We start from the raw sequence: 17,972 nt of genomic DNA, 5'->3' as shown, positions 1-17,972 counted from the left end.
AATTGCTCATAAAGTGTTTGAACATCATAAAATCTCTTTAGCGTCAACAGAAAAGGAAATAGAAGCCATACTTCTAAAGCAAAGATAATTTTGTTTTCCTTCAAAAGCCCCATTGTGCGATGCATTCTTTTCATTTAAGCCTGACCAATTCTGAGGTGCATTTGTTAGCCATTACAGAGGATGGTAAGTCTTCTTCAGTTTTGCCTAAGTGCAAAATTTCTAAGCTCACCTATTACCCAGAGTTAGGAAGCCTAAACACCTTGTTTCTTCCCAAACTGGGGTGGGAAGCCTCTATTCTGTGGGCTTCATAAGACCCACCAGGTCTCGCCATTTGGCCCGCAAGACCATTTTTACCAAGCCATACCCACCTACTCTGCAATTAAGATCTCTGCAAGATCTGGTTCAACTGAAAGGGGCTTACAAATGCCACCAGTCAGCTGATTGATGGCACCTGCAAAGCTCTGTGTAAGGGGCTTTGCAAGACCTGGCAACCAGCTGATTGTAGGGTCCTGAAAAATCCCTTGCAAAGCACTCTGCTAGATTCATCTATCAGCTGGTTGTCAATTTTTGTGGAGCTTTTTGAAGGATGTTTTGGAGGCTATGCATTTGTCTGCACAGTTTAACTTCAAGCCATGTGGGCAACAACAACAACAACAACAACAACATTATTATTATTTATATGCTGCCCATCTGACTAGGTTGCCCCAGCCACTGTGGATGGCTTCCAGCAAATTATAAAACCATAGAGGAAGACATGCTTCTGAGTACCAGTTACTGGGGAGCACAAATGAGAAAGGCTAATATGTCCTGTTTTGGGGCTTCCCCGGTGGGATCTGGTTGGGCATTGTGGAAATAGGATGTTTAGCTAGATAGGCCTTGGAAAAGATCCAGCAGGGTTCTTTTTATGTTCATTTGGATGTTGTTGGCCCACACTGTATTACATACACTAAATGCACATGTTGCTATACATGGCCCTCCATGTTGTTGTTGTTTAGTCATTTACTCATGTCCGACTCTTCGTGACCCCATGGACCAGAGCACGCCAGGCACTTCTGTCTTCCACTGCCTCCCGCAGTTTGGCCATACTCCTGCTGGTAGCTTCGAGAACACTGTCCAACCATCTTGTGCTCTGTCCCCCCCTTCTCCTTGTGCCCTCCATCTTTCCCAACATCAGGGTCTTTTCCAGGGAGTCTTCTCTTCTCATGATTGGCCAAAGTATTGGAGCTTCAGCTTCACGATCTGTCCTTCCAGTGAGCACTCAGGGCTGATTTCCCTAAGAATGGATAGGTTTGATCTTCTTGCAGTCCATCGGACTCTCAAGAGTCTCCTCCAGCACCATAATTCAAAAGCATCAATTCTTCGGCGATCAGCCTTCTTTATGGTCCAGCTTTCACTACCATACTTCACGACTGGGAAAACCATATTCTCCCTCAACTAGTCCACTCTGCATTACTGAATTGGAGCAAGAGAGCATTAGTCCAGTTGGCTTGGCAGCAGATATGTGTTTCCTCTTCCCCACCATCTCATCACTCTCTTGTGAACACTCTTCCAAGGGCAAAAAATGGTAAAGTGGAGGAGAGTATTTCATGGGGACACACATATACACTGCCATCTCTCCAGTTTTGGAAGCTGGTGCCCCCAGGGGAGGCTGGTGCATTAGGACAAATGAGGCACTGACCCACATTCAGTCTCCCCCCAGCAGTCCAGAGGGTAACACTGTCTGTCAGCTTCCTCCCTCAGTGTTGCGCTTGTAGAACTCAGGAAGGAGGAGGGTGATAAAACTATAATTAGCTGGCTCTGGCTCCCCCTGCTGTTGGTCTTCCTGCCTTCTGCCCTACCAGTCCTGATGGGCACTAGGCACCACTGAATACTGCTATAAGTGTACAAATTTGGTATATTTATTTTGTGGAAAGTTATCAGCTGGGGAAATCATATTAATTTATCATGTAACAGCACTGCATGTGTGGCAGTTATTTTTATTTTACAACAAGGGAGAAATAAAATACCAACTCACTAATATACAGCAAGCGAGTCACAATGCATTCTTACAGGAAACACCTTAATTACTGCAGCATATGGAAATCTTGGGATTCTTTACAGAGCACCACAGTGAGGAATTTCTCTGTGACCAGGGAAAGAATTAATACAGCAGATTAGGACTCATCAGTATGTGTATGAAGCAGGTGTCTCCTTTCCATCACTGTCCCCTCCGCAAGCTTTGCCAAAAATCAAATAAACAGAGACTTTGCAAATGAACAAAATGAAAAATGTAACTCCGCAAATGCCAGAGTCAGTCAGAACAATTTCGCTTGACAGCTGTAACAGTAACTATTACAGTGCTGGAAAATTATTGCCAGGAAGGGGGGGGGGGAATCACCAATTGCAAGGCTAGCATGTTTTCAGGGATTCCCTCAGGAATACTTTTTATATTCTCATTTTATGAGCAGAAGACACCAGTACTTTATTTGCTTCATTGGCTTCCAGTCCACTTCTGGGCTTAATTTGGAATGTTGGTTTTCACCTATCAAGTTCTTCACAGCTTCCGACCTAGGTACCCAAAGCAACATCTATTCTATATCTATATTCTATATGTCAGGATAGGGATTTAAAATTGTTTTTAGTGGCTTTTTCACCCAGAGAACCCTGATTATGGCCCACACAATAAAGAAAACTTGAATTTCTCCACAAATAACCTCTGCAATTATACAAAGAGGCTGTTGGAAACCATTGGAAGCACTTCCAGCCTGCCCTTATTTCCCACCATGCCTTCCCCTCTATGCCTTTATTCTAAGGCAGCAGTTTCGTGCACAGCTTGACCTGGTCTACATATGCAGCCAAATGAGGTCAGGCTGAGAAGAAGGACTCCTGAGGTAGTAGAGCAGACATTGGGTTGCATTCAATTAACTATTACTCAAAGTACACCATAGAAATTAATGATAATAGGCATAAGTTTATCATGGCCAATAATTTTAATAGTAAGAAGCTTACTCTGAGTAAAAGTTAGTTCAATACTATCCATTATCACTTCAGATTTCAGGTGAAGGACCTAATTTCAGAATATTGCCCTAATTTTAAAAACACCAGAACAAAAAACACCTCCCTGCATGTTGATAGCAAGGGGTGGGCTTGAATTCAAGCTTTTCCCTATCGCATCGTAAGTTTGAGGTGCAAGTTTATCCTTGTTTGTTTTATCCATTAATTCAATCCATGTTTACTTTAGATCTACATTTAGATCTACATTATGAAGACTATTATATCGTCAAAAGAAAGCACACCTCCAACATCAAGGACTACCGGGGGGGGGGGGAATACAGCAGAGATTGGCCATGTCTAATAGTGTTAGCCTGCAACATATCAACCCAATACTCCCCATTCTCTTATTCTTCAAGTGCCTCTACAGACATGCTGTCTGATGTGTCAGTGCAAATTTGTGTTTAAAGGCCTTTGGACAATGAGGATCTCACAAGAGTCCAGACCCCCCCCCCCCCTTCTACCTTCTTACCCCTGATAAATTTCCACTATGCCTCTGAGAATTATCCCAATTTGGTCATATTCTGCCTATCTATATGCATGAGAAAAGGTTAAAAGAAAAAGAGACAAGAAAACCCACCAGCCTCAGCACTGAGGCTGAATTGTGAGACATGGTGTCTATTTCCAATGCTAATTCACTGCTACAAAGAACAGCATGGCTTTAAGCTCTGTGAAACTGCATAGTCACTTTCTTGGCGATGATTTTGGTGCCGGCATTCTTGCTGGGCACAAGACTAGACTACATGGCCCATGAGGTTCCTTTCACCTTTATGAATCTGGCAGCCTCCAAAGGTCGAGCTGCGACCATACCTAACAATTTGAACAAGAAGAAAAGAGAGAGAGGCTTCTGCAGATGTGACCTTTGCTGTTGCTAGCTTCATAGATTTTGAGGGATTGTTATCTCTGCATAAGTGATGTGTGCCGAGTCAGATTAGCTCAATGGGGCCTCGACATATCCCCTAGCAAGCTGGCTGTATAACAGAAGACTTGATGCTACAATCAGAACATGCCATTTGTTTTGTTTTGGGGGATGATACAACATCTTCTCTAGCTCCTTTCCTAACAATGCCTTGATTTATGATAGCTGCGGATATGGCCTAATGACCAAACTGGTTCACAGTGAAGTTTCCTGCATACCTCATTGGTTTTCTTGATTTTTCGGTGGATCCAAACCACATCTGCTCCACTGGATAGCTGCTTACCTTAGACTAATTTTTTGTCCTAAATGGCAATATCACAGCTAAAGGTGACAACAACATCCTTCACTTCTGCCATCAAAACTGCTTAACAGTAGGCGTTATATTAAAGCAAGTTCCAAAATTAAGCATGATGCTCAAAGAAATATGAACAAAGAGGGGGAGAAGAGAAAAAGAAATGGCAGCATCAACCTGTCCCTACGTACTGAATGCTATGGAACTCTTTAGGCTTAAGAGTGCATAAATAGGCCTAGGATTGCAGCCAGAATTAGAATTTCAACTATATACAACGAATAAGATTTCTAAAATTGTTTCTGAAGTACATCTATCTTCAAGGCTTTGAAAAATAAATGCACTGTTGAAATCATGGGGTGGGAGGAAAAGAGTCCCTGTGGTGAGGCTAGTCAGGTAGCACATAGTAATGACACGTGGAATGTCTTTTGAAGGCAAATATCGCCATCTTCTGGACATTTCAAATAAATCCAGTCAGGCCTGATGTCTGGTCCCTTGGCAACCAACCACTGGAAAGCGACAAAACCACGTTTTACTACAGAAAAACCTCTGTTTTCAATGGGCGTGAGCCTGGGCAGTTGCTTCCTCCAGAAGTTTGGAGGCCTCCCAGGTGGTGTAGGAAATCAGTATGCCAGGGACGTGACTTTCAGTGTCACACACATGACGTAGAATGGTTGGTAAAAAGAAAAAGGTTTCAAGTATCTTCCATGTAGCTGGGAAACTACAGAGGTCCTAGCTTTCTGTGCAAACCCATGCTCTGTTCCTCATTCTGCAAGAGATTGACTGTATGGATTCACAATCAGGTGGCTTCTTGCATTACCCAGAAATTGCAAAAGCATATCAGCACCAACATATTGGCTTTTGATGCTTCTGGCATAATGCCTGAAGAGGAGAGTTCACATGTCTCCTGAAAAGAAATGTGCAAGCTCCAAACACGCGTACTGCTTCTCATATTTCACTGTGGTGATGCAGACATTTCTTCTTTGGACATTACTGTGGGGGGTGTAAACTGCAGGTGTACAAGTCATGCACACCCATTTGCTTCTGCTTCCTGACCACCAAAGCTTGCCACAGATGGAGACTTCACCTTATGGATTCAGAAGATAAATGTGACCACTGAAGACAGTCCAACAAGTGCTAGGTATTTTCATCACATGGGAGTTTGTCTTCAATGTGGACACTCAGAAAAGGGGCCTTCCTGTTTTGAGAGCTAGGAGAAAAGAGTACATAACTGACACCACTCCTCTCCTGAACACTTGCAACATAAACTGATGGAAGAGATGGAGGAGGAGAACTTTAGACAGGTGAGCACTAGCAAGCTGCAACCAATTTAAAGTGACAAAGAGGCAGTGATGTAGGTGGAGCATCGAAATGACATGATCAGAAGACAACTAGAGGAGACAGAATTAATTGATTCTGCATGTATACTGTAAACCTGTGATGTTATTCTTTTCACTGTTCAGTACTGGCTCACAGTACTGGCTCACAGGCTGTGCTATAAGCCCATCTTCGTACATACTTTTAATTGTGTTCTTTTAGATTTCGTTTTCCCCTCTTCAGTGTTTATTTGGTTGTTATGTTCTAATTAAAAATATTACCGCTCCTTGCCTTTCCTTAAGCATGAATTGGTTGTCATTTTCAAATATGCATGTACCTCTTCTCTACTAGAACAAAGTAGTAAGATATCTGTCCAGTACATTTGTGTTATCCTCTTCTTCCATTGTCTCCCAAGACAGACGGATGCCAACCAACGTAAATGTATTTCATTGTCCAATGACGCTGAAGGCAGTTTCAATTTGCACCTAATTGTTTATTAAGCAACCTTGCTTTCCCCACAACATGACTCCCCTGGGGGACTGTTACATTCAATGATTCATCTTGCCCTTCTTGATTACAAGAGTCCCCAAAGGGAATTGATCAGCAGATTTCAAAATCCTAGCACCTAGTCAAGTTGGTGCCTGGAGCAAGGGCAAAAGCTACCCAAACTGCCCACAGTCAGCAGGAAAGACAAAGCCCAGCAGAGTCAGCAGCTGAGCTGAGCAGATGCTGAAGGTGACAGAAGTCAGAGTGTCGTAAGAAATTTTTTGGATTCTGTACTGTTGTCAAGTCAAGAAATGTGGGATCCCAAGCAGGAGATAGACAAAACAGTGAAGTTGCAGGGGATTCTTCCTTTCTGCTCTGTTCTAACTGTTTAACCTGAAATTCAGCCCGGCTGCCCAATGGGAGCAAATGTATTTAGTCACTCAAATAATTTACAACACCATTCAAAAAGATAATGGTGGTGTATAGAACAGAGAGATATAAAAATATAACTGTTGAGTTAAAATGACTGGAATGCATTAAATCAATTGGTAAAATCGAAAAGAACAATAGCCAGTAAGGTATTAAGTGAAAAGTTCATGGGATGCCACTGCACTCAGCTTCTGACACTCACTGCTGTTCTTCAAGGAGCCTTCCTGCTCCAAAATGGAAGCACTTTGGGTGCAGGTCAGGAATGGATTCAGCAAAGCTACTTCAGCTGTGTCACCATGAATCCTTGCTGGCACCATGGAAGCTGGAGAATGTCAGCAGCCTAATTCACACAAAATGTGGCATTAACCCAGGCGACATCTTCAGCAGCAGGTGAAGAGGTGGCATATGTCTTGTGTGGATCTCAGTGGGATCCCACCACCTGAGGCAGTCACTTCAGTCACTTATCAGGGAAATAGAAAGTAGAAACCTAAAACAGCACCAAACTGCACGTTTGAAGTCAAGAAGGGAAGAATGGCAAATGAGTGCTGCTCTTCAAGCAGAATCAAATTATTTAGACACTCAAAATTACAGATAAATGTGAAGATTATCACAGCCTTCCTGAATATTTTTTTATTGGACTTCCAGCTGTTTCTCTTTTGAGACTAATAAATACCAAACGTACAGTTTGGAAGTGATTGCGCTATAACCTGAAACATCCTACCTATTGCCTTGCCTCTTCCAACCACCCACATTGCATGCTTTGCAGACGAAGGAAAGAAAAGTAGCGTAGACTGGCAATTGGCTTGTTCCCTCCCCCCCCCCCCCCCGGTGAAAGGAAGTCGACATCAAACCTATAATAATAGTGCAACCATATTTGCCAAAATGACCAAAATAACCAGAAACTAAAATAAACAGAAGTGCTGCTTGCATAGATGGAAGTGGAGATACTATATATACCTAGAATGATTTTATTCTAGGTAGACTTGTCCATTTCAAGGGGTTGGGGAAAACATATTGAGATTTGGTTCCAGGAAAAAGAATTCATTAGTCTTATTCTGGTTTCACAGTCAGTTTCATTTGTTTGCAAAGGCAAATCATGTATTCAGAGTTCAGTGTTTTGCTAGGGCAGAATGCATCGTGGCGCTTCTCAAAATAAGCGGGTTGCTGCTGCATAATTAAATTCCTCATCTTCCTTTAAAACTACCAGTATTAACATAATCAGGATGATAAATGCGGAGTCATACTTCTCCTTGTCGACATTCACACTTTCCATGTTTCAGGTGGAAACCATTGTGACATTTGACTTTATAAAAATGACCTGGCGTAGCAACTCCACTTAATTAAAACATTTAAGAAGTTGTTTTTCTTACATGCAATGAGTGATGCATTGCACTGCAATGGAATGTGCAGCGATACAAATATTTTATAGTCCTAACAATTAAGGCTTTATTCCACTTGCAGCAGTTGACAACACAAGTGTCCCACACTTGATTCAGACAGTATCTGCACTAAAAGGGAACCAGTTGGGGGAAAGGGTGCTCCTTTGCTAATGAGTTTGGTAATCAAGGCATCTATTTTCATTTCAAATTGGCTAGATTGGGGGAAATTGCGAGACTAAATGACTAGAGCTAATTAGGATTATAAAAATATTCATCACGCTGAAGAATTAACACTGGGTCTTGATTTTCTAGTATTTGCATACTGCTGCTCTTTAAGGAAGGGTGGGGGAAACGGCACTTATAAATTGTCTTCTCTTTAATGAATTGAGCAAACACTATTTCTGTTTTAGCCATCCTTTCATTTAAAGGCACTGTTACATATTCATGATTTGTAAATGAAGCTAAGTGATTCCGATTCCTTGCATGATTACCATATTCAAGAAATTGCTTCCCCAAGTTGCTGTTAAATACTCTTGAACTTGGGATTTTCTTTTTCAACAGCAAATATTTTTGCATATCTGCCCTATTAAACATGCTGTGGTAAACCCTGCCAGACTGAAAGATATGGCATCCAGTAACGTAGTCACAAAACCATTTATAGGTAAGATCAAGCAGCTAGCGATCCTTAGAGGCTGACTGCCATATTTGTATTTATTTATTTTTTTGCTCTGCCACAGACACCACCTAATGTTGACAGGCCATTTAACATTTCACTGTCTTTCCAATTCATTTTATCATCTTTGTTGCAATGGTACATTCGATCTTTGATGTATAACCATTGGCTATGCTTACACTCTCCATAATGATTCACATAACTGCATTTTACAGGCCGGTTATATATTCATTTGTTACTTCATTTTCTATACTGCCCTCCATCCCATAGGATCCCAAGGTAGTGCTACACAAGATAGAAATATACATAATAATGCAGTGGTGTAGCATGGCGGGCTGGGGGCGGGCATTGCCCCGGGCACAGATTTGGGAGGTGAAAGCCATCATGAGCCATCATGTCCTTCTCAGCTGCCCTACGGCTGAAGGGTGCACAAGAAGGACACAGCAGCCCAGACACCCACATGTGTGTGTGTGTGTGTGTGTGTGTGTGTGTAATTCCACTTATATCCTACCCTTCCTCTCAAAGAATGGCAATATATAATGCCATAAACTGTCAAACCCCCACCCCCACCGAATATTGCTGCTGCTACCACAGAAGGGAAAAGAGAATGGTACGGTACAATATTGTGTAATTTTGTTTGCTGTTGTTAGTTGATTATTGTGTTGCAATTTTTTTACTGCTGTACTGTACTATTAACTGATTATTCTGCTGTATTTCCTCTACCATTTCTGATTACTTAAATTGCTGTGGGATTTATTAAGTACTACGCTTTGAAGTCTTAGCTGTTCACTGGAGACAACATGTGTCTGAGCAGTGGGAGATATAGGAGAGGAGGTGAGGGATTCTGTTTATACAAGGAGCCTGCAGTGTGTGTGTGTGTGTGTGTGTGTGTGTGTGTGTGTTATGACTTCGTGGTCTAAATGATACATTATTTTCCATTATTATTTTCTATAACTGTTTCTCTATTGATTGTCAGTTTCCATGAGCAGCAGATTGGGGAAATGTTGGAGATATAAGAATACTGGAGGAGGAGGAGGAGGAGGAGGAAGAATATAGAGGGCCACTTTCTTTATTTCACTCTACTTTTTTAAACATTTACATTACAATCCAGGTCAGTAAATAAATACAATAAGCCAACTGAACTATATCATATTAAATATATTACATTTACAAGATTAAATCATTTTAAAACATCTCACAAAAACTCATCTTTTTTGCTGTTCATATTACTCTCATGCTGAAAGTCATTCTCTCTCATATCACCTCCATTTGCTTAAATCAATCAATACACATTGATCTACATTTGAGAGTTTTATCTATCGTTTTCTCCTGTGGGCTCTGAGCAGCATACAAACGAGGCTCAAGTACCCCCAAAAGTTGTGAGACATTTGCAAGGCCATATGAAACTTAAAGCTGATTGGTTCTCTTTTGCCCATGATAGCCATATTCTATATTTTCAAAAGCACTGAATTTCAATGGGAGTTTGAGGTGTTTTTTCATTGTGTTTGCCTCTCTAAGGGTGTGATTTTTTTACTTAGATTCTGAAAGGTCCTGGGTTCAAATCCAGATGGGTGTACATTTGAGGGAAGGGCTGTAGAGCACATTTTTTCTTTGCAATCCCAGGTTGAATCCTTGACATATCCAGGAAGAGAGGGGAAAGAATCCTGTCTAAAACCAGAAAAAGTTGTGGCTAGTCAATCAGCTTAGACAATACTGAACTAAATGGACCAATAGTTTCATGGAGCATCACTCAGCTTCCAGGGCCAGCCGTACAATTAGGTAGAGTGAGGCGGTTGCCTCAGGTTACAGATGCTGAATGGGGGACAGCGGACACTTGCAGGTAAGCCATGCAGCCTGAGCTAGCCTGCATAACTCTCTGAACCCACAATAAATTACAATTCACAGGATTATTTGGTGGAGGCATGTCTATTAAAACAGTGAAATACTGCTTTAAATGTATAGTCTAAAATTCAAATGCCAGTATGTTTGGCTTTTGGCTTTTATATGTATGAAATTAGGGAGGGAGTGTGGTGAGGTGCAAACCATTCTGCTCTTCAACTCAGGCAGAAAAATATATGGAGCTGACTTTGTCCGCTTCCTGTGTTGCACCATTACAATTTTTGCTGCCATGATGCTGAACTGTGAGCTCACTGACTTCATTCCTGTATTTGATTCTGGGTGCTGTTCACATTGAGAAGGACAGAAGACCAAGTAATAAGGTTTTGCCTGCTATTACCACAATTTTCCTACAAGCCATATTCCAGAAGGCTTGTACTTTGGCTTATTATAGTCAACATATGTGGATCAACATCTTTTTTTAATCCCCCAGACTCCTCCTTTCATACTTGTTCAATGCAAGCGAATAAAAGATAGCCGCTGCACTTTATTTCAGCACATGACAAGGTAAAATACCTGTAGTTTCAACCTGAACAATCTAGTGATGTGTACAGAAAAGAAGCGAGACGCGGCACTGCTGAAGTTTCCGCAGACTATTACCGTTTTGAAAACAGGAGACACTTTCCAAATGCTAGACTGCATTTAAATGTAACAAAGGTTTACATAATTGCCGGTTGTCACACAGGCATGAAGTGCATAAAAATGCCTTATCTAACCATCTACGCCGCATAATGCACATTTTATAATGGAATTTGCAGTGGATAGATTCTTCATCAGGTCCTTAACCTTCAGCAGAGACTAAGAAATGCAAAGCTGTTGTCGAGTTTCATAATCCTTTGGCTTGGAATACGAAACTCATGCTGCTATTTTAATTCGAGTCTGACAGCTCAACTCCTATCCACTGTCCGTGGCATCTCAACCTTCTGTCTCCCAACGATTCTGCCCACACACCAGCCCTCTCGTTTATTTTATTTCATTTATTAGATTTATATACAACCCTTCATCATAAGATCTCAAGGGGGTTCAAAGAATCATCATCATCATCATTATCATTATCATCACCTAGCTAAGATCTCAAGGAGGTTCTCAAGAATCATCATCTAGCTATGTGTCAGGAAATGCTGAATCTGAGTATAGCTGCCCCATTGAACTGCAGGTGGCAGTTTCTCTGAACTGACTCTGCCCACCCAGGCTGGCAATTGGAACCTTCTGGGCAGGAAGCAATATAAGGTGCTTCCTCTTCCATGGATTGAACACAAATTCCTCATGAGGACTGGCCAGTATCCTTAGTTAGTCCTGCCTCCTGGTTTGCTCTTTGGCCCTCACCACTGTCTTGGCTCATCTCAGAGGCTGCTGCTCACAGCACAGTCCTGACACTGCGGCTTTGACCCTAGCTGTGGGAGGAAAGAATCTTTTTTTCTGCCTGGCACTGGAACTGCAACTCCAGTGGTAGGCTCACGGGTGAGTGGGAAGGTTGGGGCAATTACTGGATCTGTCCGTGCCTCATCAGTGGTGATATGACAGGATCTGATTTAAGTTGCATTGCTGTGGAATGAGATGAGCATTCACCCAAACGTTGTGAGAAATTGCTCAGCCTATTCTGAGCCCATCTAAGGAGAGCTCCATATTTATAGATATAAAATATTTATTGAAAAGAAGTAGATGGAAATTATGTAAGCTGTTAAGGTAGCTATTTGTTGGATTCTATCAGGGGCTGGATTTGCTACTGTCAATGATCTAGAGTTAAGTAGTAGTGCATATAATGTTAAGATGGGGTTTAAATCTCACTTTGAAAAGATTTGTGAAAAGATTTGGCAATTATGGGAGTCCTGCTTCTAACTTTCATGTCTATGTAACTTGCCTTGCCCTCCCTCTCTCTGCTCCCCACCATACAACCCATTTTCTTGTCATTCTTTTAAACACATGCAGACATTATACAGTCTCGGAAGTCATGATGACTCCATACGTGGAATTAGACTTTCAAATTTCAGCACTGTGATTACTGGGAAGACCTTGCTGGGATGGAGATTGACTACCAGGTGTGCTGAGATGGCACACTGCCATACTACCTCAAACATCTAATTCAGCAACTCAAAGGAGGGGATATATAGATTAATGAAGAATCTTGATGATGAATATACTTAGTGGAAGATGAGGCCTTTGATTGCCAAGCTCTTGCATTTTACAACTTGTTTGATTAGCAACATTGTGGCAGGTGTTTTAGTAATAAGCCATTTATTAGAAAGTGATAGCTAGTTGGTAGAGCATGAGACTCTTAATCTCAGGGCAGTGGCTTTGAGCCCCATGTTGGGCAAAAGAATATTGCACTGCAGGGGGCTGGACTAGATGACCCTCATGGTTCCTCCCAACTCTACAATTCTATCAGTTCTATGAATTTCTGAACCAAAGCTGAATTCCACTGCCACCATCAAACCTCTGAAACAGCCTCCTCACTAAAGCCGTGGCATGTCCCAAGGTAATGAGTTCTGCTGAGAATGTGAACATAGCTGCCCCACATGCCAGCACCCTTTATCTCCCCTACCAGATAACCCTTTGAGCTTAAAAAGCAGATCATGTGATTGAGCACATACTCAGCAGTATAGAGGAGTGGAGTAGTGACTCGAGACCCGTGGAATGGGGAGAAGAGACCACAAGGAGAAGGTCTTGAGGTCTTTACGCCAGCGTCCAGTCACCGAAAAATGTTCTCCCCCCCCCAACTTTAACATTATGCCTCTGAATACCAGTCGCTCAGACTTGCAGAAAGCTGCTTTGCTCATGTCCAGCTTGCAGGCTTCCCAAAGGCATGTGGCTGGCCACCGTGAGACAGGATGTTGGATGACATGGCCCATTGGCTTGGTTCAGCAGGCTCGTCTTATGTTCTTAAAGAAAATGAACGTACATATATTTGCTCCTTTCACACACAAAAATCAGTGCAGAATTTGGAACATTCAATCTCACAAATTAGGAGTGGGGAGTTATAGAATTTGGGTATTCTAACCCAAACCAACCCTAGCCTGGATTACCACTGAGTTTCCTGACAGACACATCATATACCCAGCAGCTGATCATTTGTTTCTTTATTACTGTGGTCTTTGTCCAAACACAGGCGCATATATATATATATATATATATATATATATATATATATATAGCTTAAAAGTAACATCAAACCATTCAGCAACATCAAACAGATATATTGGGTCTTTCAATTCATACTGCGAAATTCCTGGATACACCGAACATCTGAGCTTGCAGAAGGACTGACATTTGGCTAAGTCCTTTCATACAATGACTGCCTGGCACAGTAAAGAACTCTACATTTACAGTGGCTTTGCATCTGCAAATGTCACTGTGGCATCATCAAAGAAATAGCAATGTGAACCTGGTGCCTTCTGTTAACAAGGTAAAGGCTATATTCAAGTTATTATCTGTGGTTACTGGTGCAGTATATAATAGAACACTTTAAAGTGCATTAAATTACTTAGGTCAGGCCGTAAAAGACCTGGGGACTGTGGTATATTGCAGCACAGGAGACATTGTTCAATGGGCCACTAATGAATTTACTCTCCAAGGGAAAGCCGGGACGCTTCACAAATATAACTGCTGAGCCAAAGAACTTCCCCTGCTTCTTGTGCATGCTCCAACAGACATTCCAAAATCTGAGGTAGAAGTTCACTGTGGAAAATGTTACAGTGTGCTCACCCCTCTGTGTTCCACACAAAGCTCACAATTCCAAACATCTGTTGCATGGGCAAACAGGAGATCAGAAAAAGGCTGTATGGCAATACTAAGACATCATTGAGTCAGGATGAGCATATCCAACACCCCAAAAGAAACCTCCATATGAAAGCAGTTTTGTACTTGTTCCCTCAAAAGCCTAGGGATCATTGCTACCATTTTTTTGTGACTGAAAGACCATCCCATGCAGCAAATGTTCCACAGGTAGCACTTGAAAGGTAAAAATAATAATAGCTGGTCCCATCGTCTGCCCCACTTCTCCCCCCCCCCAGTCTTTATATTCCTTGGGGATATGCATGTACTCATGAAAAGGTAGGGAACCTGAGGCATATATGCCTCTATACTACCTCAGCTTTGGGAAAGAGTGTGTCTGACCACAATTCATTGCTTCTCGTAGCTCAATGGTCCAGCCCTGGCTAGAAGAACTTAGGATCTGTTGGACTCTTTAAAGCAAGGGGCATTGCAGAAGAGAGAAGATATACTGAATTTTCCCTGGCCTGGTCTAATTGAAGAACAAACCCAAGGCTTTTGAATTCAAGCATTCATTGACAAAGTTGGGGAACTTGCTAATTTCAATGTTTACAAATAATTCAGTATTCTAAAAAGATTGAAAATGGGTGTGACTATATCTTGAAAAATTATAAACCGGTCTCCATGTTGTTTTATTCACCCATCCATTGAACACCATCATCCATATACATGAAGCTTTGCAGAGTACTAAAGGGTATATCTCAGCTCCTGCTGCATTTGAAAGCACTTCACAGTATGTGCCCCTTCGTTAAATTGAATGGGAGAAGAGACACTGCAGCAGGGGTTAGATCAGAATCCAGCTTTTAGGGGGAAGAAAAAGCAACAAACAGAGGGAGCATGTTTTCTGCAAAAGCAACAACCGACAAGTGCCATCCCACCAATAACATCCATTGAGAAAAATTTCAGGCTGTTACATGGCGAGCACTTCTTTTGAATCTATCGTTATTTCAAGACTATTGTTCTGCAGTTACCCTCTCATCCATATCCTGCAACAGTTACGCATAACCCCATCACCAAAAAGACAACTAATGTGTTTGTTCCTAACAGAGATCCTTTTAGATGATCTTTCATGAAAAATGTCTGCCGTCAACATTACAGTGTCTATGGGATAACATTATTTTCTTCAGACAGTATAGCCCCATTCATGCATTGCTCAGAATAGGCATGTAGAACAAGGAGCAGGGCTGCTTTTAGACCTTCCCCCAATGGTGAATTGCCCTCTGCCCTCAGCCCTCCGAAACCACGTGTTGCCTATGGCCATGTGAACAGAAAGCCACACATAAGAGCCGTGCCAGATTAGTGATGTGGAGGAGGACCTGTTATGACAAGCTTCACCCAGTCTGTCCCCAGAGCCCCGCCCCTCAGAAAGGCCATCACTGGCCAATTCAATTTTTGGATTTCAGCAGGAAATCCTATCAACCAACTGAAACCAATGTCAGAGTCAGCCAACCACACAGAAAGGAACCCCCCCTCCACACACACCCCAGCTCTCCCAACAGCAATCAGCGCTGCTGCTGATAAGCTGTCTTTCAGCTCACCCAATCATGTGCAACATGTGGCTACTGGAAGCGGGGGAGAGAGGTGATAGTAAGGCAGAACTAAAACTACAGTGCCACCTTTTCTTTTTCTTCTTAAATGTGAGTAATGCTTAAACAGGCCTTAGTTTCTGGGACCCTATTGACGTTTTCTTTAAAGATTGAGGCATAATAAGGGACTGCAGTTTTGTTACAATTTGCACTGACAGGATTAACAGTGCTACAACAAACAGGATGGCAGCTGTGTTAAATGAGAATTAAAACACGGAAGAGTTCTACATAGCTCAAAATAAGACAAATAGCAGAGATGTACCTGACCCCTTTGCAATTTTGCTTTCAGCATACCATGACTCCATGAGTGCCCTGGACTACAGCCACAAAGAGTAGTTTAAATTCCGATGTTTAGAAATCATTTTTGCAAGCTTGGAAATGGGGAAGCCGATAGTGTGAGGCAAAAAAAAAGAGGGCTGCAGGTGAAGACCCTGTGCAGGGACCTGGGAGCACCATTTAAAGTTCAGTGAATGCATAAAGGAATAACATCAGGATGGTATTATTTGGATTAAATAAGAATGGAAGCAGGAGAAGGAACAACAATAGCATCTCCCCAAGACCAGAACATGGGAAGTCACCCAAAAATGTTTAATTTGGAATGGAATAATTGGCTTTTTTAAATTGTATTATGATCTGGTATTGTATCAATGTGGCTTATATTGGATTATTATTAATGAAAAGTTAATAAAAATTATTATAAAAAAATAAAGTTCAGTGAATGCATGTTCATGCATGCAGAATAAGCTGGTCCATTTGGATGTGAACGTGTTAACCAAGTATCAGGCTTTGCCCCATTGCTGGATGCAATCTTCTTTCTCCTTTGTAGCAACCTGTTGAGTACCTGATACAGATGATCCACAAAAAGAAAAACTTTCTGTGCATGAATTGCCATCACTAGACAGCACGGATTCTCCAGACATTTATTCACCAGATAGTATGTATACAATGAATGAGCAACAGCAGCCTAAAGTTCAGGCACTGCTTCATTCTTCCCTCTCAACTTCCAATGTGGCAAAAGGAAGTGATCAGAAGCTTTCACTCCCTGTTTTAAGTTTGTTGTTTGATCTGGGGAAACTCTAAACCATGATTTGATTGCCATGATCAAACCATAGGTTAGGTTTAATCCTGGCTTGTTTCAACAAACTGTATTTTAAACAGTGGTTGGAACCTGTGGCCCTCCAGATATTCCTGGACTACAACAGCTAGCCATTGGTCATGCTAGCTGGGGCTGGTGAGATGTTGCTGGACTCCACAATTTAAATGCTTCCTATCATACCAGGGAAGAGAGAGCACTTACGCCTAAGGCTTACAGCATCTAGTGCATCTAGTAGCACTAAACACTGGTGTAGCGTTGCATCTGAAATGAGGCAAAGATGTATATGAGCAATGTACCTTTTGGTCAAGGCTGTACGCTAGAATCCAGTCTTCTTGCTTAGGATGGAACAGCAGGCTCTGGATGTAGAAGCTGAGCCGATATTTTTGATAGGTGGCGCCTTCATCGTTACTGATGAGTATGCTACTTTCAATCTCAGGATCACTCAAGAGCATTATCTATATAAAAAGAAAGGAAAGACAAGGTGGAAATAGGCTTAATTACATATCTGATACTAACTTGAGATTATTATCATGTGATAAGAATTGCCCCTATATAGTTACATTACATGTAAGAATTGTCCCTACCGTGGTACCTTGGTTTACGAACTTAATCCATTCTGGAAGTCCATTCTTAAACCGAAACCATTCTTAAACCGAGGCGCGCTTTCCCTAATGAGGCCTCCCACCACTGGTGCCCTCCCACCATTCGGATTCTTTTCTTAGACAGAGGTAAAGTTCTCAAATCGGGACACTACTTCCAGTTTTGCAGAGTTTGTAAACCAAATCATTTGTAAAGAGGACTGTTTTTAAACCGAGGTACCACTGTATATAGTTACATTGCCTAGTTGGAATGCACCATTGAACTCTTGCCTGAATGAATGGTAGAGAGGGGTGGATGGATGTATATACCTATGGCTTTTGCATGGGTATAACAGTACAAAGGTAAGAGTCATATCCATTGCCCTGCCCACCTTTGTCTCTGGCCCTGCCCACCATCTGCATGTGGCCACCAAAAGGTTCTCTGTGAGGTAACGTGGCCCTCAGGCTGAAAGATGCACCCCACTCCTGGTTTAAACATTTTGCCCAGTGAATGATTTTCATATTC

General features: G+C 41.9%; 1 protein-coding gene across 1 annotated transcript in view; it reads right to left on the bottom strand.

Annotated features, from left to right (window-relative positions):
- SORCS3 (sortilin related VPS10 domain containing receptor 3) overlaps nucleotides 1-17,972 on the bottom strand; it is a 413,753-nt gene that overhangs the window by 170,664 nt on the left and 225,117 nt on the right. The window contains exon 4 of the mRNA XM_082225230.1: nucleotides 17,165-17,323. Within this exon, the coding sequence (XP_082081356.1) occupies nucleotides 17,165-17,323 (159 nt within the window). The remainder of the gene's footprint in view (nucleotides 1-17,164; nucleotides 17,324-17,972) is intronic.

Source organism: Podarcis vaucheri, assembly GCF_965113315.1.
Source record: "Podarcis vaucheri genome assembly, chromosome: 5".
Lineage (NCBI taxonomy): Eukaryota > Metazoa > Chordata > Lepidosauria > Squamata > Lacertidae > Podarcis > Podarcis vaucheri.
Note: the sequence above shows the minus strand (reverse complement) of the source record. Positions and strands in the feature narration are given on the sequence as shown.